Below are 26,094 nucleotides of genomic sequence, written 5' to 3'. Positions count from 1 at the left end.
CACTTTCTTATTTTCATTATTGTCATGTTTATCAATGGGGCGGGGGGGAGGTAGGGTACGAGGGCGGGGTCATATAGGCCCCCTGGGCTACTTTCAAGCTGGGAAACCTGAAGTGCTTCCTCCATTCATGTAGAAATGTATTATTTCTCTATTGGATGTGCGGGGCAAGTCTGTTGCTTGCAAAGTTACCCAGAACAGTGTGATGTGTGTGGTTCTCTGACAAGAGCACTTAATATTTGTAAGTAATTTGGGACGCCAAATACCAAAAGAGCAATGTAAAGTTGATCCAACAGACAGGATGAGAGTGTGTGAGAGGTTGTAAAGTATTTCATACACTTCATCCTTTGAGATTAAGATTCCTAATTTCTTGCTTAATGTATTTGTTTAATTTCTCTGTGAAGCTTTAATGTATTTCTTTTATTCCTTTTGGAAAGCTTTTAAGTTTTTTTTTTATTTCTCAAAGGAGTTTGATTGAGTTTGAACTTGTTTCATAAAGAGTTTTATTGAAGTACAGATCTCTTTCAGGCACAGAAAGACACGTTTGGTCAAATAACGAAAACATGTAACCTCTCTACTAACCAGAGTGGCTCCAGCAGCAGCAGCAGCAGCAGCAGCAGCAGCCGGAGGACCGTGGATAGTGTGAACGCGCCCCTGGAGGTTATGAATAATGCGTGCGGAGCGCAGCTCAGGGAGGTGATGTCTCTTTAAGAAGCTCAGCCCTCTGCCCAAACAATCGTACTACCCCCCCCCCCCCCCTCCCTCCCGCCCCCACCCCAGTCATCGGACCTGTCAATCATCCGCTCGGCGCCCTTTGATGTCGGATCTCCTCGCCTTGTCTTGGGCTCAAATGAGCTGTTTGCTGTTGTAGGGAAACATTAGTCTTGTACCGAGCAGCCAGCCGGGGGACGCCACATCTCAACTTTTTCTCGTCTGCATGTGCCGGAGATTTCTACACTTTGGAGGCACCCCAAACTGAGGACGATCCAACACAGCAGTCGCCCCCCTCCCCTCCCTCCCTCCCTACTTCTTTATTTATACTTTTTTTTTTTTTTTTTTTTAAATTCGGGTCTTTAGTAAGAGTGTAGCCAAACATCGCAGGAGGGGGAAGTAGACATGCCTCAGCTCAGCAGCGGCGGCGGCGACGACCTGGGAGCGAATGATGAGATGATATCGTTCAAAGACGAAGGGGAGCAAGAGGAGAAAATCCAGGAGAACGCGTTCACGGAGAGAGACTTGGCCGACCTCAAGTCCTCCCTGGTGAACGAGTCGGAAATAAATCAAAGTCCAAACGCAGCGGTAGGTGGCTCGGAGTATGTGTGTGTGTGTGTGTGTGCGCGCAACCAAGACACACAAAACAGAGAATGTGTGTTTTATTTTACGCGTTGCTGACTGAATGAAAAAAAACAAAACAAAACAAGGCGCACAGAATTATTAGAAGAGGTGAACTCAGACGCATCATAAAGTGTTAATAAAGGTGCCTGTAAAGTCACTTCAGAGAGTTTTTCCTCACTCCGGGTTTGTTGTGGGCTCGTTTCAGGCGGTCAGACGGGGACAGCAGGGCGAGCAGAGGGGCTTCCCGGACAAACACAGGGAGCATCTCGACGGTGGTAAGTTTTTTTTTTTTTTTTTTCATTTTATTTTAGTAAATCAAAATTTTTTTTAAAAAAAGGGGGACTACGTACAAACCCATTCCCGTGTTTGAACACACTATCTTAATTTACGCACAGCCGCTGCGGAAAGTTGGGAAATAAATGGGTGACACGTGCAACTGCGCCGCTAACTTCAAAGGAGTTGCGTTCAGGTGTACACTGTAAAAAGTGCCGTGCATCTTTTTTCTCGCGCTACTTTGAAGAGATCGTGGCTGAAACCTGCAAAACTATGGAGAAAGTGGCGTAGAAATAGAGCTGAATCTCTGAAAAGTCATTATGGTCGTCTGCTTCTGTGCAACATTTTCATCATGATGGGGATTTTTTTTTAGGGTTTTTCTGCACCCAATTCATAATCTTATATTAATTTGAGTCACTTTTTTGTTTTTAACGTTTCAACTTATAGACAGGTCCACCAGTGGCTGCAGAGAGGTTTATCCCCTCTTTTTCTCTTCAAACTTACCACCCAAAAGAAGAGAGTAATTACCCCCCCTACATGAAGGCACATTTAGAGTATGTATACATGGCAGGTTTAATTATAGGTGTCACTGCAGGCTGTACTTAGTTGTGTAATTCATTGCAGTCCTTTATGAAAGGAAGGAAAATGCTCTCGCATTGTGATCCTTATAGCAAATATATTGGATTTGTGGTTTTGTTGAACCCTACAGAGCGAGACCCGCAGAAATCAGAGATTACCACCCGGATTGCATCATTTCACATCCTGCCACTCCGGGATCTGACCCTGTTGAAAGTTCTGTCAACTTTTGGAAAATCTTAGTGGTGATGATGGGGGTGTGGACATTTGATGTGAATGATTTTGATGTCAGTGCCACAGATATTTGTACGGAGGAGGGCTCCAGCCTCCAAACACCCGTCATTGTTTTACACCTTTTTAGTTCTAATGTGGTGTGTCTCTATTTAAACATGTTCAGACATACCTGCACACCAGCTGACCTTCAGAGGCCTCCGATGCTAAATATGGGTGGTGGTGAGATGTAAATGAAGACATGGGCTGCAGAAGTTCAGGCCTCTATCACGTGCCGATTGTCACACTTTTGTTATTGTCTCTGGTCATACGAAGATAGACCCTCAGAGTGCCGAGAATGCCCGTAAATAGATATTGTATGCACATTTAGCTTTTAGTTTTTCTTTTCTGTTTCGTACTGAACCTTTTTCGCAGCATTGCACGAGTAAGTATAAGATTTTGTGCCGCTTTAATCCCCACATTCAAAGTTTCACCATCAGTTCTGCGTGATGCCACCCAATCGCAGTCGTACAGGTCATGACGTGGTATTTACAATTCCTGTACTAAAGACTATTGGCAATTTGAGACAGGAGAAACTCTGCGAAGGTTTTGCTGGATCACGAAGAAACAAATATTGCAATTGTAACGCTTTTTTCCTGTCTGACATCAGTGTCGAAGCAACAAGATGGAGGCATGTACAAGTCTTCAGCGTATCCCGGGTATCCATTCCTGATGCTGCCAGACCCCTACCTCCCCAACAGCTCCATTTCTCCCTCTGTAAGTCCATTTCTCTTTCAATCCTCCTGCTGGCTTCGTTGATTGGTGACTGCTTTTCTCCTGGTGGTGCTCCTCGGTTCAAATCTCGTACCGGAGCTTTTGTACTTCAACTTGCACTTTGTGTTGTTTGCCACGAAGTCCAAACTCCGAACAAATGGCGTTTTATGTGAGAAACCAAAGATTTGGTGATATTCAGTGTCGTTAGCAAAGCTTAATCTAATGGTTGCTTTTCATTGCTGAGAGTATGAGAAATAAAACAAACGCTTCCATGAAGGGAAAATAGAATGGCATTTATCTATGCTGAAACATAACAAGAATCCAAATGTAATGTCTTAAAGTGGAGCACACTTTTATGTATTTCTTTATTTTTTTCCCCCTTATTGATTCATATTTATTTTGTCTCAAGATAAAATTTTGTAAACTTCACTCACTTCCTTCAACCTTAAAATCTGTGATGTTTCCCCCTCTCTTAAGTGAACTCGACAATTTATATCCTCTTCTGTAATCTCTGTATTTTTTCCAATTACATACAGAATTTTTAATGCGGCTTCTTTCAGTTCGGAGAGCTGAATTAAAAGCACATTTTTAATGTCGCTGGTATGTGGGTTTCCTCAGCTCCGGCTTCGTTAGTTGGATCTGTATGTTCTCACGACGTGAGCATGAATCAAATCCCGGAAATACATCCATCAAGTTTTCAAGTGACGCACCAAGAACTGCCAGCGCACTTCAACACGGTGCACGAACGGGCCCGTAGGTTTGGAAGAGGCATTAAAAGAGGCTCTGTCGGGCTAAAGTGCTTGTCGCATCGCTGCAAATCAGTCACAAACTTCACCATGTGTTCTGACTTGTCTTTGAACTGCGCAGTTTCCCCTCTAACTGCCTTATAAAACCGAGCCGTATTTAAAACAGAGCGACGTGAAATCAAAGTGCCGCAGCCTCATGAAGCTGAGCGGGGGGGGAAAAGGGAGGGGGGGGGAGACTTTGTTTTTGTTTACGCCCCTGCTGAACCTGGAATATGACTGATGTCGTCATCGTGAGGCACTTCGCATGACGTTTTCCATCTGTTTGTGTCGAGCGTGAATGACAAGAGGGTTGTCGCAGCCTTAATGGCAGTTCCGAGTGTTAAACCGCTAAAACAAACATCAGAAAGACTCATGGAAGGATTTGGAGTGTGTTAGAGCTCTCACCCAGCCAGACAGCCTTAAAAAATTAATCATAAAATCCCTTCAAGTCACCCATAAGAACCAATACCCATGGATAGGCTGACTAATTGCACCAAACACGAGTGGTTGTGCCTAATTCATTTTTCACGTGCTGCGTAATCCTGTTGCCTGAATTAACCCCCTGCTCAAGTAGACAAGACGTTGCTAAACAGCATAGATGCCTGTTTGTGAGATCACATGCGCTGTAGACTGACACAGTCTGCTGGATCACACAATCTGCTTCACGGCCCAAAAATGGGATTTCTCTGATGCCACCTTGACGTTTTCGGCATCATGGGTCAAGACCCAATGGGAAGAAATGGGAGATGGGGAAGAAGAGAAAAAAAACGGGTCATTGGAGGGTCAGAGAAGTTGTTAGAAATGGTCTGACAGTAAGTGAACATTTTATCTTCTCTCTGAAAAATGAAAGCTTCATTTAAAAGAAACATGACATCTGGCCTTTAACTGCACTGCAGCTGTGCAGAATAAAAGGTAAATGGTGTTTACAAATGCATTTGTTATGTAAGAAGTGCAACAGCAAGGTCTTTCTTGAAATCCCATCTTCTCCCGATCGAGGTTTCTAACTGAATAAACTAAGTCGTATGATAGGATGCCCTCCTCTTTCCAAGCATCTTCATGCACTCGGTCTCATGACGCAGTACATCCGACGAGAGTGCAATTTCTCTTCGAAGAACCCCGAAGCATCTGCGGCAGAAGCTTCTCGGAGATCGCTCTAGTCGAGGGTGGGATTTCTCTGAAGGTGGTGGTGGGGGGGTTGGTTGGTGGTGGCAGAGATAAAGAGCACTTTCTTTCCCCAGTGTGTCTTCGAGACTCCACACAATGCTCACTTGTTGCAGCTTCCCTTGTAATTAGCCCGCTGGTTGTGAGGCGGCAGCGGCATATCGGGCCCCATCTACCTGCCACTTGAAAGCTGTTGAGAATAGTGGTTACAGGGAGTTTTTCTGGAGAGGGGGGGGGGGGGGGGTGATGAATACGGACGGGGGAGATGTATCAGAAAGTATAGGCCTTGGTGTGTGACGGAGGGGTAGGAAAAGGCGGCGTGGTGTTTTCCCAGTATCGTGGCGTTAATGTGGGACATGGCGACACATGTTTCGACTCATGCCGGTCATTGTGCGAGGACTTCATCTCTGCTGCTAGTTTGTTATTGCCAGCCAGGTTAGTTGAAGCGAAACCTCAGAAAGTCACGGTGCTTCATGGGCACGAGTTGGACTTTGTGGACGCATAACTGTGATGGTTTTATCCAGCCTTATTGGTTACTATACTTTCCATGAAAACACTGAAATACAGGAACAATCCATCTGCTCTCTTCGCATTGGTGATTTTGTTTTGTGTCCTGCGTGTTGACGCATTTAGACAAACCTGTGAATCCGCTGTTTCATTGTGCCGTTATAAAACCATTGGTTAACTTGCTGAACTAAATGGCTGGTAAATAATTACATAAAGAATTTGAAAATGTGTTTTTTGAGATGATTTCTTGTGTTTTCAATCAGATTGTTTGACCTTTGTTGGTTGTAATGAGAATGTTTACCTATAATTGGTGCGATACAGATTTAATTCAATTGAATGTATTTGGATTAGTCACCCTGAATCTTAAGCCTCCCCAACATCAGACATTTTATCAGACAATTATTAAAAGATGAAAATCAATTTGGATTCACCGACTATAAAGGTACTTTTGCAGTTATTTACGCATGCAGACAAAATGCCCCCAGTCAAAGTCTTGTCAATGTTTACCTTCCTGTGTTCCTGTGAACCTCCATTCACACGTTGCAGGTTTTGAAGACAGATGTGTAGTATTCATCCTTCTCTGACTGTCTCGGCCACTTTGTGTCTCACAGGATACGATGAAATACAATTCCCCAGGCTCTTGTTATTCCTACAGATTAAAATGTTATTTTCCATGTTTGACTGAAGCAGGAACAGACACAAATGGCCGATAAATCACTCTGTATTATTCTGGTATTAATGTTAACATCTTGTGTATAAAAGCTCCCTATCTCTGTTGAGAAGACTTTTTTTTTTTTTCCCAGAGAGAATGCACACCAGAGAGGGTGCTGCGATATCTAGTCCCTCTTTATCCCATTCAGCCATAATACTCCTTATTACAGCATTTCATGGGACATTTCACTGTTGTTACATTAATGGAGATGTCGGTCGTCCTTTCAGAGGAAGTGGCCCAAAGGAGGAGATTTGTGGGATTCCGAGATAGGACTAAACTCCCCGAGCTTGTTGTCTTTGGATAAAGCTTTATCTGTAGTGTGTAGTGCCATGCACATTGTGTTTGTGTGCATGTTTTCCCTGCGCGTGGTCGCAGTTCTAGTTCGTTAGACCACGTACTTTGTGTGCATCTCAGATTTTGGCATGTTTGTCTGTGCGAAGTCGGATTCATCTGCATGTTTTCTCAAGTTTGTTGCCTTAGGCTCGTGTTTGTATCCCGGGTTCATGGTGTGTTTTGTGTGCTAATGTTTGCCGTATGGTGTGTGTGTGTGTGTGTGTGTGTGCAGCAGGCTGTGGATGCAGCACGTTTGCTCATTGTGGATTAAGAGACAGTATTTTTGAAAGGATCACGAGTCCGTCGTCTCGTGGAGTCGAGCATCAGCAGAGGGGAGACTGTTTGTAAATCTAACGTTTTTCCCTCCTCGGCATCCATACTTCTCTCCTTTGCCTTCCCATCTATCTGTCTTCTCTCGTCTCTGCTGTGTTCTTCATCGTATCCAGTTCAAAGCAGCTATTTGCTTCAGTTCAACTCTTTGTTTTCGTACCAAGTGAAATCACTTGATGTTGATACGAAAAAGAGAGATGACGGGGAAATGGCAAGGTTTAGGAGTGTCATCAATTTTGAATTACTGTCAGTTCAACATGAAGGAGATGGCGATCCGAAACCCTGCTGATGGGCTTTTCAGCATCTTCTTGAAACTCATCCAGGCTTGGACTGCCGCCTTGTTGTCATGGAGTCTGTTAGTATTACTCGCTGCGGTTGATTGTCACTTGATGAAAGTTTCTGAAAGAGTTTTCACGAGTAAATGGAGCATTAACAGAGGAAGAGTCACAGCTCTGCATTACCGAACAGTGTGGCTGTGAAATGTGTTTTTTTTTTTTTGTGATCTGCAATCATTTTTAAATCGTTGATTAATCGAACTTTTTCAATATTTTTCTTCCTCTTACTTTGTATTGATGATTGTGGTTTTCCGCGTCGAACAACAACAGAAAACAGTCCTCAAGCCGTTCATGTACATTTATAATCATGAATATTCCTCAACATGTTTTGTAATTTTAAAAGATTTTAAAGACCAAAAAGCGAAAAATCTATGAATCCAAAGCAATAACTGTATTGTTTTTATTTTACGGTTAATCACGCAGGAAAGCAGTTGCTGTGCTGCGTTCGACTTCAGCTCAAAAGGGAAAGCCGGTCGGCAAATAAAGAGAGTAGCAGATGAAGTCCTGGAGATTGATGGCTGTTTGATTAAAATTGGTGTGTGGCCATTAAACCAAAAACAGGAGCTCGACATGGCTGGAAGTGACTGGTGACTCATGGACAATGAGTGATTGGCGGTTTTATTTTAATAAGGGGGTTACTGCCCAAGGTTTTCCTCAGATGTGTTTGGTTTGAAACAAGCGCACCTTGTCCGCATGTGCACACTTCGTCAACGTGCTTCAGTCGAAAACATAATTAGTCTCTCCATGCCTGATGAAGACCGACTCCCCTGTGTCGGCGGTGAGTTTCCACCCACTTTGTGAGTGGAAAGAGACGTCGGAAGCAGTTGAAGTTTTTATTCAGATATTTGGCTGCGTGTTGTTTAATTCACTGCAAGAGAGGCTGTGAAACTCCCTGTGATGTGGAGGCTGTGGTCACACGAAGATGCCGGCGAGCGCTGCAGATGACACGCTGCTTGCAGACTCTTTCCTGCCGACTGTACCTGGACGCTGACTGTAAACGGCTCACTGCATCATCCAGTTTATTTAGGATATCTGTAAACGTTTGATTCGGGTGCCGGTGGAGTTTACGCGAGGCTGTGCGCTGCTGTTGTCACGTTTGGGGGAAATTTTCTGCTCATTTGACCTTTTGATTTCAGAGACAAAACGCTGAAATTTTACAGGAAGACTGCTGAGAGATTGATGTTTTGGAAAGGTGGGAGTGAGATCTTGTCATTTCTAAACCTCTATAAGCTCATTTTAATTTTCTTCAAGCATGAATGTTTCAAAATGCCCCTTCGTCAGTTTCTCCTAACTGGAATTTCCAAGTCGTTCTTAGAAACAATCTTCTTATTTACTTTCTTTTCGAGCAAATTGAACTTATGGATCTGCCCCATTAACATTTCCATTAGTCTCCTCCTCCTTCCTGGTATTCATTCAGAAATCAGCTTCTGTTGCGATCACACTTCCCTCCCCGTCCCCTTCTTTCTCCCCCTTGTATCCCCCAAATGATATGAGGTCGATCCTCCAAGATCAAGGGAATGGCATGTGTGTGTTCAAGCCTCTGGGATCTCGCCACTTCCTTGTTTTCTATTGTATTTCGGTGTTGACAGGGGGGTTGTTCATCCCTCCCCTAGTCCCTTGGTAAACAATGGAACCAACACAGGCTGAGGCCTCCCTAATCCCCCTCCTTCATTCAGACCCATTGCCGGGATGAGCAGCGTTGGGGCCTCCCTGCCTCTGACTGGCAACGATAAGGACCTTGCCCCGCTTGCCTCGGAGGAAAGCAGCTTGGGCAGAAAGTCTGCGTCTTGTCCTTTGTCCTCTTTTTTCCATTTCCACCGATATGAATCAGCATGTTGTTTCCGTTACTGAGCTGCTACAGTATAAATCTTTAAAGATGTCACAACGTGTGGAAGAGGTAATGTATTTTAATCAGATATAGTCAGACGCATGGATGCAAATCTGGAAATGTCTCCAGAATTTCTCAAAATTTTCAAAATAAATTAGCCACGATATATCGCCCAAACGGAACAAAAACATCCCACTATCTGAGAAAACATAATGTGAGGAATACTGTAAAAAGTTGCACGTTCGCTTCGAACCGCAAAACCTCCTACCTGAAGAGTTCATCTGGCGCCGAGAAACCTCATCGATGTAAATTTGATTCCCAAATACTTGTTTGTGGACTTGTTTGTCACAAGTAGATTGAGGCCTCCACTACTGATAAAACGCGACCAGGAAGATCAAAAAAGATGTGGGCGAGGACAGATAAATAGATTTTAAAGAGGGTCGACTGGAGAAGTAAAGGTGGCATTGTAGAGGGAGGAGAAGAGGAGGGGGAAGATTAAAATACAAATGACCATAAGAGCCCCTTCATCGCCCTTCCAGCTTTGAAGTAGCGGCCTGTGAAGGCACCTGAAGAGAAACGGTTCAGACGAGTATTTCAAGAGGCGGAAATGTTAAAAGAATATCAGAAGAAGAGGAAGAAAAACCCTTTGGATGGCCCCGAGGTGTTTATACCTGTAATTATTCATCCATTTATTTCTTTCCGGTGCGGTGGAAAGGATGGGCGGGGGGGGGGGGGGAATGGCAGCGCAGCAAAAGACAGGTGTTAGAAAAGGAAGTGAGGGTTTTGTTTGATTAACTTTTTCTTTTTTTTTTTTACAGTTTTGACTTGTCAATATAGAACAAATGGCGTGTGCACTTTCTTTTAATTACTATTCTGTATACTAACCATCACTGAGAGGAATATGACGTCAACATTCATCTTTCTGCATTAAATATGAACAATATGGAAGAAGTGGTCCTGATGTTTGTAGAGGTTAGATGTTTCTCAAGTCAACTTCATGTTTATGCTTCATTTTTATGCTGTAAACTAGTGTGAGATTATGTTTTGAAGTAACATTACCCTAAGAAGGTGGCGAAAGACCAACAGGTGTTTGCAAATGTTGTTTATTGGGATTTTCTTTTTTTTTCAAACAAAATGCAATCATGCATCTGAACAAAAATGGAGTTATTGGTTAAGATAATGGAAGAAGTGAACAGTACAAGTAAAACAAATTCCCCCGATATACAGAACCCCTAAACTCACGACATAGTATTCAGTGTTTCTGCCGTTTCCGTATAAACAGAGATCGCTTTCCAAACGTCAAACTTTTCCGAAAACAAAAATGTATTCCCTGAAGACACGGCGCCATGCGTAAATGATGCACAAGATCAGATTGTTGTTCTTCGTTCTAAAGTGTGCGTCTTGCGGGCATCACCTCTGTTTCGGTGGGATGTGAAGTCAAAACTGACTGTCGCATCCAAATTTAAGACATGTTCTAAAATTGCACAGTTGATCTCTTTGAACGATACATCTCTTAAGTCAGAATGGAAAAATGATTCACTTAGTTTTAGAAAGTGATTTTCTGTGTTCCAATATGACTGGAGGAGCTCTTTCAGTGTCGCTTGTATTGAGCCTGAGTTTATTTTGTTGTGGTGTGTTTTGTGCGACTCATTTTCTGCTAAACTAGCAGTGACACCTGGTGAATCACACTTGGTTTCATTCTAAATCACCGAGTTCATCGGTCAAGAACATTGTGAAAGCACCAATGACGGAGATCCAAAGTCTCACTGTTGCACTTGTGTGTTTTCTGTTAAATGGAGAGACGACGGTTTTGTTTTTCCAGGAAATTAATTTGGAATACAGGAAGACTTGCCACGCGGTCTTTTTTTTTTTTTTTTTTAAATCAGCTCCTTGTTTGCGTCCCACTCTTTGTCTGAAGTGTGTGTGTTTTACGGGATGTTGCACCCAGGTGAGTCATTGGCTCGCGGAGTGAAACTATTCAGTCTCGTGTGTGTCGTTGTTTACAAAGTGAGCTGTCTGGACCTCCCAGATGTGTGTTCTCAGCTTGGAGTTAATCAGTGACAGCTCACTCTCTCTGTTTCTCGCTCTCTCTCTCCTACACCAATGCAGTCACTCGTTTCCACTCATTGAACGAAACAACTTATTTCCTCCGTCTTCCGGTTGGTCACAACAGATACTGGCACCTCCTCAGTGCGCAACTTTGCTCCGTCATCGTTTTCGAGCTTTGTTCAGACAGTTATTGAACAGTTGCTTGTGTACACACAGATCCACAGCACAATTAGGTCAGTGGGCCAACGTCGCAACCTGTTAACGGGTTCAGTCCCTCCTCCTCCCCCTCGCCTGAATCCTTGGTCAGTCCGGAGTTTCATATAAGCACCTGTCAGCCTGTATGAATGAGTATTTGGCGTTTTAAGTTACATTTGAAGAGGATGTGAGTGTAGGTAAACAGAAGCACAGCAAAGATTAGAAATTGATCAAAATGGTTTTGATGTTGAATGATTGTGTGTGAAACTGAGTATTAATACACTTTCTTTGTTTGCATGAGAGGGATTTTTTTATTTTTTTTTTAAGAAATCATGTGACCTCTGGGAATTAAATCTTGTTTCGTTTCCTCTTCATTACTGTCAATAATCACTTGGTTTCATATCACAGTCACTTTTCTTTCTGTCGGTTGGTTTTTAGTCATCTCGTACTTTCCCAAAAAGGAAGCTAAATCATGTTAAACACGAGACTCCGCTACGTTTATGTAATCAGGAATTTGCCTCGACGAGCCGCATATTGCATAAGGAACCAATTTGATCTAAAGAGGCGTGCTGACGCTTAATTATAGAGGCAAACTAAATGTCTAAAACTGAATGTTTTGAACATCCAGGATGTTAAAAGGGTGTCGAACAGACTGATACAACCTGTGGTATACACGGTTTGAGCAAGAGAAAGTCAATCTAATATTGATGACGGCACAGCACATGCAGTATGTGTTGGTTTGTTTCTTCCACTTTTGTCGACCTGAAGATTTAATGATGCCGCACATGGGGCGTTCGCAAACAGAGTCCGAGTGACGACGATATGTGATCATACATGACAATTCGCCATGTGCACTCCGCCTTTCATCTGTCCGCCTGTGAGGAGATTTACACCCTGTTTACACTCTTTTACTGAGAGGTGTGTGTGTGTGTGTGTGTGTGTGTGTGTGTGTGTGTGTGTGTGTGTGTGTGTGTGTGTGTGTGTGTGTGTGTGTGTGTGTGTGTGTGTGTGTGTGTGTGTGTGTGTGTGTGTGTGTGTGTGTGTGTGTGTGTGTGTGTGTGTGTGTGTGTGTGTGTGTGTGTGTGTGTGTGTGTGTGTGTGTGTGTTTCCAGAGTCTGAGAAACTAACGTCACATGTGGGTCTGGTGTACGCCCGTACTTTTAATTCTTCTCTTGTTGGTTATATTTCTCCAGAAAATCTCCACACTGGTAATGAGTTGTGTGTTTGGATTTTTTATTTTTTTTTTTAAATCACCTCTATCATCTGTGTAATCTTTTTAAAGAGGCTAGACTAATGATTTCTAACCACTTGTTTTCTCCTTCTGACTCACAACGCCTTCTACTTCTTAATTGTGAAACTAATCGGAGTTCATCCTTATGATGCATCCCGGGCCAGTATTTGTGGATTAGTCATTCGCTTTCTAAATTTCATTAATCAGCAAACTCCATTTGACGTGTTCCCATTGCTTGTTTTTGGTTTGGTCCCCCCCCCCCCACACACACAAAAAAAAATCCTCAAGTATGCTTTGAAAATCAAAGACGGTAAAGACAACGCGGAGTGAAATTGTAACCAGTGGATATAGTAATTACTAGTCTCAAACCCCTGTAATTACCGAAAGCACGTCTGTTGATCAACTAATACTTTAAAAAGGTTATTTCTGCAGCTCTTCACACGGTCTGCATTTCTGACGTTGAAAGAAATAATTGTTTACCTGTTTGAATATACTACAGTTTCTCATTATATTATCTGAGGGAACTGCGACGGGCCCCTTGATATACACGTGGGGTCACAATATTTGTTGGCCTTCAATTAATTTTTCTGTTTGTAAATCAGCAAATTTTAGTTTGATGTTATTTAAAAGAAATAAAGAAGCGTGGTGGAGATAATCTGACTTTTGAACACATATTGGACAAAAATGCTCGTTGATAGTAACATATTGTGTTTACCTGTTGACAAGCCAACACAAACACATGATCCGTTTAGTAGATTAAATATCATCATCCTGGAGCATCTACCGAAAGTAAACCTTCCCGTTTGGTTTGTGTTATTGTTGATAATTGATGATGTCCTGCGACAGCATGTCCCTCTTCCACATGCTTCACCCTCCAAACCTCAAGCCTCTGCAGCTGACCTTTATCGCCACTTTAATACGCACCTTATTAAAATAGTGCCCATAAAAATAGTCGACTGAATGAAACTCAAACCCCATCCTCCTCCGCCCCTCTCGGCCTGCGCCCGTGGCTCTGCCCAGACCAACTGGAGCCTCCACAGCCGCATGAAGCGGCCCAGCACACATGGCTGTGATCTCATGCACACACAGGAGCAGAAATCCTCTCTCATGTGATCCTCGTCTGCTGTGGAGATGAAGCCGCCGCCACCTTCATATGCTATTCATTTGTCTCCACCCCCCCCCCCCCCCCCCCCCCCCCTTGTCATACAAACGTGCGTTTAAAGCTCATCGCGCTGCCGATGTACTGAAGTCGCGATACGGAGAACCCCCGCTCAAGGATAGAAAATGCCTTTCGTCTCGTTTACACTCGTAGTGTCGACTTTTTGCCTCCACTTCCTTCTTCCTCTTTATGACACACTAACATACATCAGGCATGCACACAATGCGACGATCTATTGTGTATTGTTTGAGCAACTTTGGGTTTCTTTTATTCCCTTGAACTGAAAGAATAAGTTGGGTGATAAGAGCCGAGCTGAAAGTTGTAAGAGGTTTGTATTTTGAAGTTCACGAACACAATTTTAATTCATGCATAGCTGGGATCTTTTGACTATACTCAACCTTTTAAGTTGGGTTCCTTTCAGAAAGAGAGTCGGGGAAAACAAAAAATACCCAATTTTTAGGTTGGTGGGGTTCATACTTTCTTTAGACGTTCAGCTCATATGCCAGCCAAATACACAAGCCTGAACCACCCATCCACTTAAAATTACAAAAACACTGTTGTACTTAGATGGAATCATGGCAATCTAATATAACACCAAAGCAAATCATTATGGTGTATAATTGGTGATTTACTTTGAGTTATTCATCCCTGAAGTAACAGGGTGGAGATGATAAAGATGGAGTCTGAACTAAACTGTCTGCCCAACTTTGGCTTCAGTCTTGGTGGGAAAAACATTAAGGCTGGTCTCATGGACAAAAGACCAAGTTGACTTGATTCTGTTGCTTCGAGTTACCTCAAGAAATTTGAATATTCATTGATACACAGATAAAATCCGATTCAGGCAACCACCAATTGCCATCATATTCAAAGATATGCTACTAAGTATAATGATAAACAGCAATCTACCTTGCCAAATGAATGTTTTGTGTTATCACAGCTTTTTCCAGTATTTGCTGGTAATTATAAAGAGTCTACAGTTTTGTTTTGTTTTTAACCGGTGCTTAATACAGGATAATGTCAAATCGAAGGTTGTTATTTCAGGTTGTTATGGGATATTGTTGCGTAACGAATGACTGCATTTTCCCCAACTGCTGCCTTCATTTGCACACAAATATTCCCACTTGTCCTGTTTTCGGTCGTCGCTCGTTTGCTTGGCTTGCCTACATCTCTGAAGACGATTTCTCCCGTCTGCAACTGTGTTATTGCTCTTGTAACAGTGAAAGTAAAATGTCCTTGAGAGCTGAACACAAGAAGCAAAAATGAGGTGAATGTCCCGCAGCTTTCTCCAGTCTGATCGCTCGTGTCCCATCTGTTAATGTCATTTTTAAGCCAGAAACGGGAGGAATTCCCACTTCAACAGGTTTCCTCAAAAGGAGCTCGGCCATGCGTCAAATTGATTTCCTACCTTTGTTTCTCCCTGCCCTGCAGAGGTTGAAAGAAAACGCCCATGCCCACATTTTGTTGTCATGGGAATCTTTTTCTATCGTGAGAATATCCTCAGGTCTTTGAGAAATGCAGATAACGTTGTTGGACGCATGGTGAAAGCCTATCCGTACGCCATCGACCTTCATGTGAACAGATGAATGCGAGTTGTTGCCAATTTGGGCAACTGATCTTTGTTCCTCAATGCCAAAGTTGGTGAAAAAGTAACCGGAGGTGGCCAAAAAAAAAAAAAAAGATGGCTTAAATGAGGAGAAAGAGAAACCCTGAAAGACATAAACAAGATCATTTAATGACCACGGAGTTGATGTCACTGGCGGCGTATTGCTCCAGGAAGTAACAGTGCCTATTAAGCATTAGCATTCTCAGTTTGGAGTGTGTGAAAAGGTGTTGTGGTAAATCAGCTTCTGCGAACGTTGTTCAGAGCCGAACACAAACTGGAGCAACTGCGATATGCACCCTGCTGTGGTCAAACGCTGCAAGTGTATATGTGTTTTGTGGCAGCATGTGGGCGTGTGCGACAGCGTAGGTGTTGCACACAGTACAGGGCATGTATGTGGGAAACACTGTATGCACATTGAGGACAGATGAAAGGAAAGAGGCGGGTGGGCAGGAAGTGAACAACAAAAGGAAAACACAATATCTGATTTATCAGATGGGGGACAGATTGAGTTGATGAGGTGCAGGAGACCAAAAAAAAAAGAGACCGTGATTGTAAAAAAAGAGAATTTGAAAGAAGTAGAGTGTTTGTGTTTGCGCGCACGTGTGTGTCTATGTGAAAGAGACAACTTATGAAGGAAGACGATAGCTGCAGTAGCGGAAGGGAGTTAGCAATAAACAATGAGAAGCTGGTAACCGCGTTGTGCACCTGGTAAAACAAAACCACAACCTCATGCTGAAGCAAACTCTTGACAGCTTAAGAACACCTTTAACCGTTTCACCTCCGCACTCAAGGAAAATGAGCTTAAATCTGTGGGGAGTTCGCATTTCGAAAGTCAGTTTTTAAGGAAATGGGCTTGTTTGATGGAACCCAGGAGAGCAGCGAAGTTTCAACACAGAAAACGATCAAAAATCACTCTTGTGGGTGTCTTGAAGCCATGGATGGTGGACTATTTATAGAATCGTAATTTCAAATTTCTGTGGAAAAAGCACAGAATCGGCACTAAAACTTTTTCTTTTAGTTTTTTTTTTTTTAGGATCTCTACTAAAGCTTTGTTTTTAGTTCTGACACCGGTCTATGAGGCAAAAGCCTTAACCACAGTGTTTTTGAACCTTCATGAGAAAGATGTACTAAAGTCCTCCATTTAACACAAAGCTGACATTGAGCATTTTGTTATATTTTCTTTTAACTTAGTTGAGTTCATCTTCAGAAAAGCAAAAGAAAAAATGCACAAATAGAAAATTAAAATTTCAGGTTGTATAATTATCTCATAAAACTTCATAAAAGTTTAGAAAATTAACAATTTCATAACTCATCTGGCCACAAAAACATCTGGTATGGACTGCCGAGGGCTGAAAAGTCACACAAAAGTTACTGTGTAAGGAAAACAATAAATATGATGCATTGTTGACATTTCCCGTCCATCATCGTCCTCTTCAGTCTGCACATGTCACACTGTAGTTTCTGTTGAATAAGCGGCATTTAATCTCTTCAATAGACGTGCACTCAGTCAGACCGTCTCCATCAATGATGTGTTTATGTTCCCCTCGCTGGATCATCCCCCCTAGACCGAAGCAGATTTACAGCAGGCACAGGCACAGCCGGCCCCATTGTCAGGACCCCGGAGGACTTGTGGGCTCCCCAACTGCTCTGCAGATCGAGGCGACCCGTTCCCAGTCACCTCCGTCTGTACGGGAGTTTCTGCTTCCGTCCAACCTCGTTCCAGTTTTTGTCCGCTTTTCCTTTTCAAGCAAGTCTTAATGCTGCCAATTAATGACGGCAGTAACTCCGACACGGTCTGAAACCACCTCGCAGCTTGAGTAACATCCAGGCTCCAGTTTATCCCCCACGGAGCCCCATTAATCTCAGGCCAGTAGAGGGAATACTGGTTTCAATTAGGCATCCATTAATGAAACATCAAGTCGGTGGTATGCTGTTTTGATCAGAGGAAGCAAAGAAAAACACTGTTGATTTTATCAATGTGTTTGTCTTTATGCATTTCACCACAGGGTGAGAAAGTCCATAAATGTCCCAGGAGAGAGTTTGCTGCGATTTAGCAGAAGCGCTTGATTTCAGGAAAATTGGAGGAAATAACAAGCAATTATTAGCAGGAGGAGTTTATTCGTCTGTTTTCGTTCATTTGGAGAGAGTTTCCTTCTTTATAAGCTTTGAAACTGCTTTGTTGCGGAAAGTAAAAAGTTAGAAAACAATACGAATAGGTTCATAAAGATCATTATGTTCATATTTGGAGTCATTGGTAAAACAAATGCTTTAACTTCTCTCTTTGCTATTATGTCATTTTTACCTCGAGTTAAACATATTCATAGATAAAGTTCAGATAAGATTGAGTTGTGTTTAACAAGCGTGTCCTGTTTTGGTTGCAGTTCAAACAGCAAGTGAAATGAACGTGACATTCGGCCTTATCCAACACAGTCTGATTGTTAGTCAAGAGGAGTTTCCTGTTTGTCTCCAGACCGAGATTCAGATCTCACCTCAATAGCTCCTCAAGCTCAACTGAGGACGGTAATATTGTTTCTGTAAGTCTTCATTTGCAATCAAACTGTACTGAGGGCACAAGTTTATAATTACCAGGTCTGGGGCGTGAGTGTGTGTGTGCGTGTGTGTGTGTGTTGTGTACAGTTTAGCGAGGTTGTCTGCTGCGGTTTACCATGGAAAATAAAGGCCCCGAGTCTCATTGTCACCTGAACGACACACACACACACACACGCATACGCACACGCACACGCACACACACACAGAGCTCCTCCCCTCGTACTGCTCTTGTGGTGTTGGTGGAAAAACTTAAAGGTTTACTTGCATTTCCTTTTTTCCTCTTACCACTTTAAAAGCAGGAGAGAAATACTGCCTGCAGATGCATCTGAACCTGCAATGGAAAGTCATGTACAACAGACATCACACAAAAAAAAAGCTGGAGAGATAACATTAAACTGGAGTCGTCTCTTATATGTGACTTTCTCCTGAAGTCATAACAGGACACCTTTTAAAAGCATTTTTATGTACAATTATTAATCAGACTACAAAGAAAGAGGAATCTTGAGACATCCCAAACGACCGTGTTTATGACCTGTCATCAAGTGGAAAGGTTACATTTCCCAGGTGTTAAAAAAGGAGAAATGAAAGAACCGATCAGCATTAAAGCAAAACAGAGGTACTCCAAATTAAAAAAGCAAAAGCACGACATGTTATTATCCCGAAACACTTTGGCTCAGGATGAGGTGCCTAGTCATGAGCCAGTCATGGAAAAAGTGTGGATTTTGATCATTTTAATTGGTGGAAAGCATGTTCGTGCTTTGCAGCAGCATCGCACGCAGTAGCTGGAGGGAGGAGAGGAGGGGGAAGGCGTCCAGGATGGGAGCAGCGATCTCTGGTTTGGCCTCAGCCATGCCGCATGTTTTTTTGGGGGGTTTTTTTGTTGTTTTTTTTCCGGTTCCCGCCATGTTTCTTTTGGCACGAGATTAAACAATGGGTGAATGAGAAAGATATGAAATGACTTTAAGATTAAGAGTTGGACAAATACACAGATTTAGACGTCATTACTGTAAGGAAGATATAGAGGTGGCGTCGTTTTCGTAAATGTGTGGATGTGTCTGCTTCCGATTATTTATTGACCGGAGTCTGAAGCTCTTGCTTCGTGTGCTTGAGATAATCTCTTTGGCATCTAATAAAAACACCGGCTCACTCATTAGCTGCACATTTGGACCAGATCAGCTCGGTAACACCGCTGATGGTTTCAAGGAGGACAGAAGTCTGTCATTAGATGAGTTCACCTCAAGTGCAGCTCTTTTCGACCTCTCGGTCAGAGCAAATCCATCAAATCATGCATAGCAACCTCTTTTCCTCAATATTTTCTGATACTGTGGTGAAGGTGTCTAATAAGCTCCGGGACTCCCCAAAATCCAACAGATCCAAGGTTATTTCAACTTTTTTTTTTTTTTTTTTTTTTTTTTTTTTTTACTTTATCTTTGGCATTCAAAATGAACAAACTCAGGGTGTGGTCTTGCTTTTAGTGACTCTGATGTACAAAAAATCAAGAGTAATAATACAAACAATTGAAATTCTCCTTTATTCTGTTAAAAGTTGGCAATCCGAACTTTTGCCCTGGTCAACCGAGCAGAGTCGCTTCGCGATCACGTCCTGTGGTCCATAAATGAAAAAAGATAGGAAAAAAAAAAACCTGCTGAGCTCTGTGCTGTATGTTTTGCGGAGACGATGGACTCCATCAAGGGGCGGTTGGAGGTTGGAGGCTCAGCGAGCCATGAGGGCTGCTGATGGTTAGCCGCTTGGCTCGGGCAGGCCAGTGCTAAGAGAGGAGAGGCCCGGGAACAATTATGGCTTAGTAGGAGTAACGGAGCTGAGCCAGGCAGCTGCTGGTTGTTCCCTGAATATGCCTCGTGTGTGACTGCTTGTGTTGGTGTGTTCAGGGGGCGTCGAGAGGGAGTGATGCTCTCATACACAGCCACATATTTACATTACAAATCACGACTAAACAATGCCGCCGACCACAGATGCAAACGTCTGACGTTTTCATAGATGGGATGGATTGATAATGATGATGGAGAGATGGGCAGAAGAATTCAGGAACGAGGGCACAAAAACAAGAATGGTTGAGATGTATAGATGGCAAGTGACTGCCAGTATTGTAACCTGTTTAACATTTGTCAACTTAAGTACCATTTGAATCTTAACTCAACATTTTCCTTCAATTTAAAGTGCTTTACTCTAAAAATATCAAGAAAAACAGACTTTAGGCGCTCAAAGATCATTGTTAAATGAGATCTGCCGTAGTTTTAGTGTCAGTTTATATGAAATGTTTCAAATATTCGTGGCCTGCACGTTTCTGTGATTGCTTTGTGTTGAATCGTCACTCATCAAGCAGCCATAAATGCTTGCTCTCATCAGCTTTAAAATGAGCTGACCTGCATGAAAGATGCAATACAATTAATGTTTGATTGATTAACCTTGCAAAATGATGAGGCTAGTGCCTAAAAACAAATGTTGGATGTCGTATGAGCTCAGTTGGTAGAGCATGAGACTCGCAGTCTCAAGGTAGTGGGTTCATGTCCCACGCCGGGCGCCACCTTCCCGTGGGTTCACCACCCGCAGGAAGGTTCTTAATCGGTGCAATGTGATCTGGGTGACGGTGCTCAGACTGCCTCCCTCACGACCCGGAAACGGATAAGCGGGAGAAAATGGATGGATGGATGGATGTCGTATGTTGGAAGTCCGAAATATGTCAAATCAATTGGGGTCGGCCCTTTAGATTGCTTTTGGTGTCTCAAAACGGCTGCCGCAACGATCATTGCAGATAAATTAGCTGTGAATTAGTCCTTAGTCATCCAAAGTTACTTCAAACTCTGTTTGTATATTATAAAAAAACCTTGGCAATGTTTCAGAATGGGTCTGCTGGGTTATAATAATGGACTCGAGCATACAAAAATAAAATGTATCTGGCTTGAGCAAGTGAAGATGAAACAGGAAACCATTTTAACGTGCAACATTTCGATTCATTGTACCAATCTGCAGATGTTTTCTTATTGGTTTCCAATTTTACTGTTGAAACGGATCAGATCACAAGCGTGTGCTTTAATTGTACTGCCGTTGGCTTTTGCTCCCATCACTGCTGCTGCGGAAGTCATAAAGACATCTCACAAACTCCTGAAGTGTCTGACACAGACGTTCATCCACAGAAGTACTTCCCGCATGACACCCACAGGAAAAATTGTAGCGAGATTTGAAATTTGAGGTGAATAGATTGAGCTCTTGAAATGAGTTTCATAAGCAGAAGTAAACAGTGCAGGAAAAAGCATCATGCCTGAAGCTTATTTAAAGAGCCGAGGTCCTCAAGTAGAAGCAGTCGCTTTATTTTGGGGTGATAATTGCACACTGCGGGTAAGCCACCATGTTATTTGTACAGATGATCGATAGCAAAATATCAACCCGAGGCCTGTTGACCAACGGGGCAGCTTGGCTGGCGCTCAACGTGAAACCAATGCCCGCCGTGCTCTCGCTCTCTCGAGGACCCTCTCGCACACAAGCATGAGGACAAACCTGCGCTCAAACACACAAGCTGACACGCATGCTGACTTTTCTTATAAAAGAAGGTAATAAATGGATACACAACATATGTTCCAAACACATAAAATGCAGCGGCACTTTGCACACATGCACGGCACAGCAGCGAGGACTCTTGTGCTCCGGAGATGGCGAGTGGTGACAGGCGGCCTGTGTGATGCCGCTGCATGCACAGGCCCCGTGGGCTCTGCGGTCAAACGCACCACTGCTGGCTCTTGCGAGGGTTTTGGACGAGCGCCACATGCGGTCAGCTGCATGGTAGCGCCCTCGCTTCAGCCTCCCAACATACACACGGGACTCCTGCAGAGTAGTATTATGTTGAAAACTCTCAAAGCCCCGCTTTGTTTAGGTTTTTTTGTCCCAAACTGAGAGAAAAAATTACATTCAAATAATCCAAATCCTTTGAAAGGTACTTAAAGTCGCCACTTGACATCAGGGAATAATTTGTATCTGCATGTTTAAAGTGACATTCTGAGGAAGATTCTTAGATAACTTGGATGTGGGCTAACAGTGGTCTTGTGGCTTTGATTAGATTTTGGAGCCGTTACATTAACTTCAAACTGCTAAATCTGGTTTGCAATACCACATTTGAACTGGCTGAATGATGTCAGTATGGTTTTTTGAGACATCACTGGATGGAAAAAGAGGCACGGATGAAGGGAGTGTACTTTTATGACTCATTGTAAAGGTTGCAGGAGCTTTACTATAACTGCTTTTATTGGCATTTAATATCTGTCTTGACATATAAATAGGAGAGCGTTGTCACAGTTGCAGGTAAACTAACTGGGTCTGACTGAATTGCACTGGGAGGTGTGAGTGTCTGCCAATCGGAACGGTCTGCGACCACCCCGGGTTAGGCTGCAGCGCGAAGCAGACGCCGCACGGTTAGCACTGGTGGGGAGTGTTTTCTCTTCTCTCCAGCCCCTCTTTGAGTTCTTGGAGATAAAAGCAGCTGGCGCAACATCAAATCAATAGGCCCATCAATGGTAACATCTCCTGAAGATTAAAGAGAAACTCACACAGAGGCAGCGAGGGAAGGTAGGGTGCTAATATAGTACAAGACCTGGCCAGTGGAAAGAGATTTAATTGATGTGTAGAAGGGAGATGGATGAAAGGTGGGAGCTGACGACAATGTTGTAATGGGGTGGTGGGGGTGGGGGGGTGTCGACGTCCCTTTTGTAATCAGTTATTTACTTTTATTTATCCATTAGCAGCAGCCGGTTTGTCTACATATTTATTAAGTAATACATCTCAGCTGCTTATTCCTCTTTTTAGACATGCATTCAGCAGAATCTGCACGTTGATGTTTGAATCCTCTGCTCTCCCTGCAGACACCTTGCTCTCCTCAGCTTTTCTTTTGTAGTTTTTGGTTCTGCTCGGTGACATCTGCGCTTTCATTATCTTGTTTGTCTGCATTTCAGGTTCTCTGTTTGATCCGTTGAAAGGTATCCAGCATGAGTCTGCTGCACAACACTATCCCTCCTACAACGATACGTAGACAAATGTGTGTGTACTACAGACTCTACTAGACAAATGTAATGTGAACTAGATTCAAACTGATTAGTTTTGTTGGAAAAACATTAGTTCATTTGAAATGTTCTAGTTAACCAGCATTCATACCACTACGATTTAGTTAAAATTATCTTTTTTTTTTTCTTTGTGTATTTGATGAATGAGACCCAGAATCACCAGGTTATTTTTCAACAATATACTCGAGTGTTTGTGAAAACAATCTTTTCCCCAGCAAGTCATATTGATGAGTGTCTTTGCTTTATACAACAAGGTCCTTGGCTTAAATACAGGTCGGAGGTCCTTCAGCGTTGCGTTGGCGTGTTCTGCTCATGCTTCTTCGTGGCTTTTTCGTGGATTTCCTTCCATCCAGAAATTGGCGTTGACTTCCTGTGATCCAATGTTGGATGAAGTGAATAGACAATATTTAGGACGGGCGGGATGGACACCATTTAAATAATCAGAATCAATGTAAAATGTACCAGACAGCAGTCCCTCTGGCAGATCCCGCCACAGTCAAAGCATAATGTAATTAACTCATTAGTCTGCTTTGCAAATAATCCATCTCGTTGTTCCGCTAATGACTGGGCAATGCAGTTTTCCACTTTCTACTCTGGGATTTCCACTCCACCAGCCCCCTCTTCATGGCAGGTGTTCATTTGTTAATTCAAATATTTCCTCAGGACTACCACAACAAGCTGCCGCAATTAGTGGTACAATTTCCCCAATGATGGTTATTTTATTTTGAGAGGAAAATAAAACCAGACGGAGCTTTCCTCAGACTCTGGAGTGTAGGTATTATCTGTTGGATCATTTATGCTTTGAGCTTTTCCCCAGTGTGGTTGCCTCTCGACTTGGCCAATGGTGCAACAATAAAGCGACATCGGTTCCGTACCAGCATCCGTCTGCTCCGAGTTATCCTCAGTTCCTCCTCTCTCTTGCCAGAACTCACCAGAATATTTCTGTTCCAATAGTGAAAACTAAAGTTGAGGAAGCCTCCAGTGCATCTGCTCACAAGCACTTAGTTTGCACTCCATTCCCCAATAAAAGAAACAGCAGCGTGTAGGGGAGGGGAGGGGGGGTGGTACGTCAGTTGGGGAACGTAAAAGACATTCAAAAATATTCTTTAATAGCACGGAGACCACAGGATGGGGCCTGCGCTGAGCTCGGCCGTGTGGTTGTGGCCCGGGGTTCGTACGCTCTCCGTCTGCAGCCACATCAGAGCTCTGAGCCATGTGTAATGTGATCTGGACGGGCAGAGGAGGGATCCCCCTTGGATTCAGAAGAACTGCCACAGAGGTGCAGTGCAGGGATAGGCGGTCAATGATGTAAGACGCCACACGGTGACAAACAGTTATGGCTGCGGTAACGGGCACTTTTTAACTGGCTGCTCTCAGCTACCATTGCGGGAATCGAACTCAGTGCTTCGAGGCGTTGCTCCTTTTTTTTTTTTGGGGTCTTTTTGAGATCTTTTGATATGCGTCTAGATCAGCCAATGTCAAACAACACACGGTGGATGATGATGGTGTTTGAGGCTGCATTCAAGAGTAGCTGCCAAACTTCTTCAACAGCATTTAAATAATATCTCGCCATATTGGAAAGTTTTTTTAAAGCTGAAAACTCAAATATCCCTCCTAATACTGGATAAATACACTCACTTTCTTCAATCGCTGTCTTGTCTCTTTCTTTTTTACCTTTTAATCTTCAGAGCAGCTACTTTCCAGTTTTTGTTTCTAAATTCTTTGTCCTCCCCACTGTTTTTTATTCATTCTCTCCATCCTCTGTCCTGTTTCATCCCTCTTCGCCTTCCCTCTGCTTACTCACAGTCTTGAACAAACAAACAAGCAGTGGGTGGCTCACATCTCATATCTTTAATTCAAGCCAGTCAAACTACGGCGAGGATGTTTGCCAAACACATGAAGTGCATCTCCCAGGATCACACAGAGAAGGAAGGAGGAGGGGGTGGGGTGGAGAAATAGAAATATGTTTAACCATCATGACTTGGACTTGATACACAGAGAACATCCCGGCATTCAGCTGAGAGATTAGCATGATGTTTATGGCATTTTTTGCTTTGTTTTGATGGAAAACACAATTGGGAAAGGCCACGATTGTACAATGGGGAGGATATTATGTGATCCCTTTTGTGAGCACGAGTAAAAGCCACTTTGAGGGTGAAACACATTGAAACCTCATGTTTTCTCATAAAAAAAAAGAGAGAGGTTTCCTGATATTTTTTCAATTAAGTCACGTTTAGGCACACAGGATGGCATAATTGATTCAGTGTGACTTATTCAGAATATAATCCACCTTTTATAAATCTTTTTCCCCCCCATTTATATCACATTTCTTGTGTCTTCTATGGGGGACACTGATGCAGCTGTGTAACAGTAACCGACTGCAGGGACTTATCCATCATTCAGGAAAGCAACATATCCCCCCCTGAGACCGAGCCAAACCATTTGTGGTAACAACATCTTATAACGATAAATGACAGTTTAGAGGAATACCAGAGCTGTTTTTCCAGGTGTTTGGATGAAACTCCCATGTGTAGTTTTCACATCCATCCGATTTTCTTTGGCAGAAGCCGCTCTGCTTTGGTGAAAGGAGTCTTGTAACGTTCAATTTATTTGTTCAGGCCATTCAAAAATGTGAGCGTGCGCAGTCAACGAAGCAGTGAAGTGAGGCCCTTGTAAAATTCTTTTTTTAAACTCCAACCATGAAACCTGTTTCTTTTGGTCGAGTAAATTCAGTGGAACGTTCACGGACAGTTTTTTTTTATTCAATCGCTGCAGCGCCTGTTAGGAGAGGTCACATTCTCCTCTCATCTGGCAAGTTTTAGGGTTTTCACTTTACATTGAAAGGCAGGATCAGTCATTTGGCCATGGGATGTGAGTACCAGACAAATGTGTCTGTTGCAGTAACACTTGTGCAGACAAAGAAGTCTGTTCTCTTGGGAAATAACCATCATACCTTTTAGGACGGCAGCAGCTTGTCACCAGCTTGAGTACTTCTATTGATCCCCCTGGCATTACATGGCACAAAGCTCCTGCTTATATTTAGACTGTGTACTAGAGTTTTCTTTCACTTATGTAAATGTAA

General features: G+C 43.0%; 1 protein-coding gene across 6 annotated transcripts in view; it reads left to right on the top strand.

Annotated features, from left to right (window-relative positions):
- Window positions 1-877: 877 nt before the first annotated feature.
- Window positions 878-26,094, top strand: part of tcf7 (transcription factor 7) — a 64,204-nt gene continuing 38,987 nt past the window's right edge. For all 6 annotated transcript variants that reach the window (XM_080483148.1, XM_080483147.1, XM_080483145.1 and 3 more), the window contains exons 1-3: window positions 878-1,296; window positions 1,538-1,607; window positions 3,062-3,168. In XM_080483148.1, coding sequence (XP_080339274.1) covers window positions 1,114-1,296; window positions 1,538-1,607; window positions 3,062-3,168 — 360 coding nt within the window. In that variant the 5' untranslated portion in view covers window positions 878-1,113. The remainder of the gene's footprint in view (window positions 1,297-1,537; window positions 1,608-3,061; window positions 3,169-26,094) is intronic.

The sequence above is a fragment of the Lipophrys pholis genome, assembly GCF_963383615.2.
Source record: "Lipophrys pholis genome assembly, chromosome: 16".
NCBI lineage: Eukaryota > Metazoa > Chordata > Actinopteri > Blenniiformes > Blenniidae > Lipophrys > Lipophrys pholis.
This window is presented reverse-complemented; position numbering and strand designations above follow the sequence as displayed.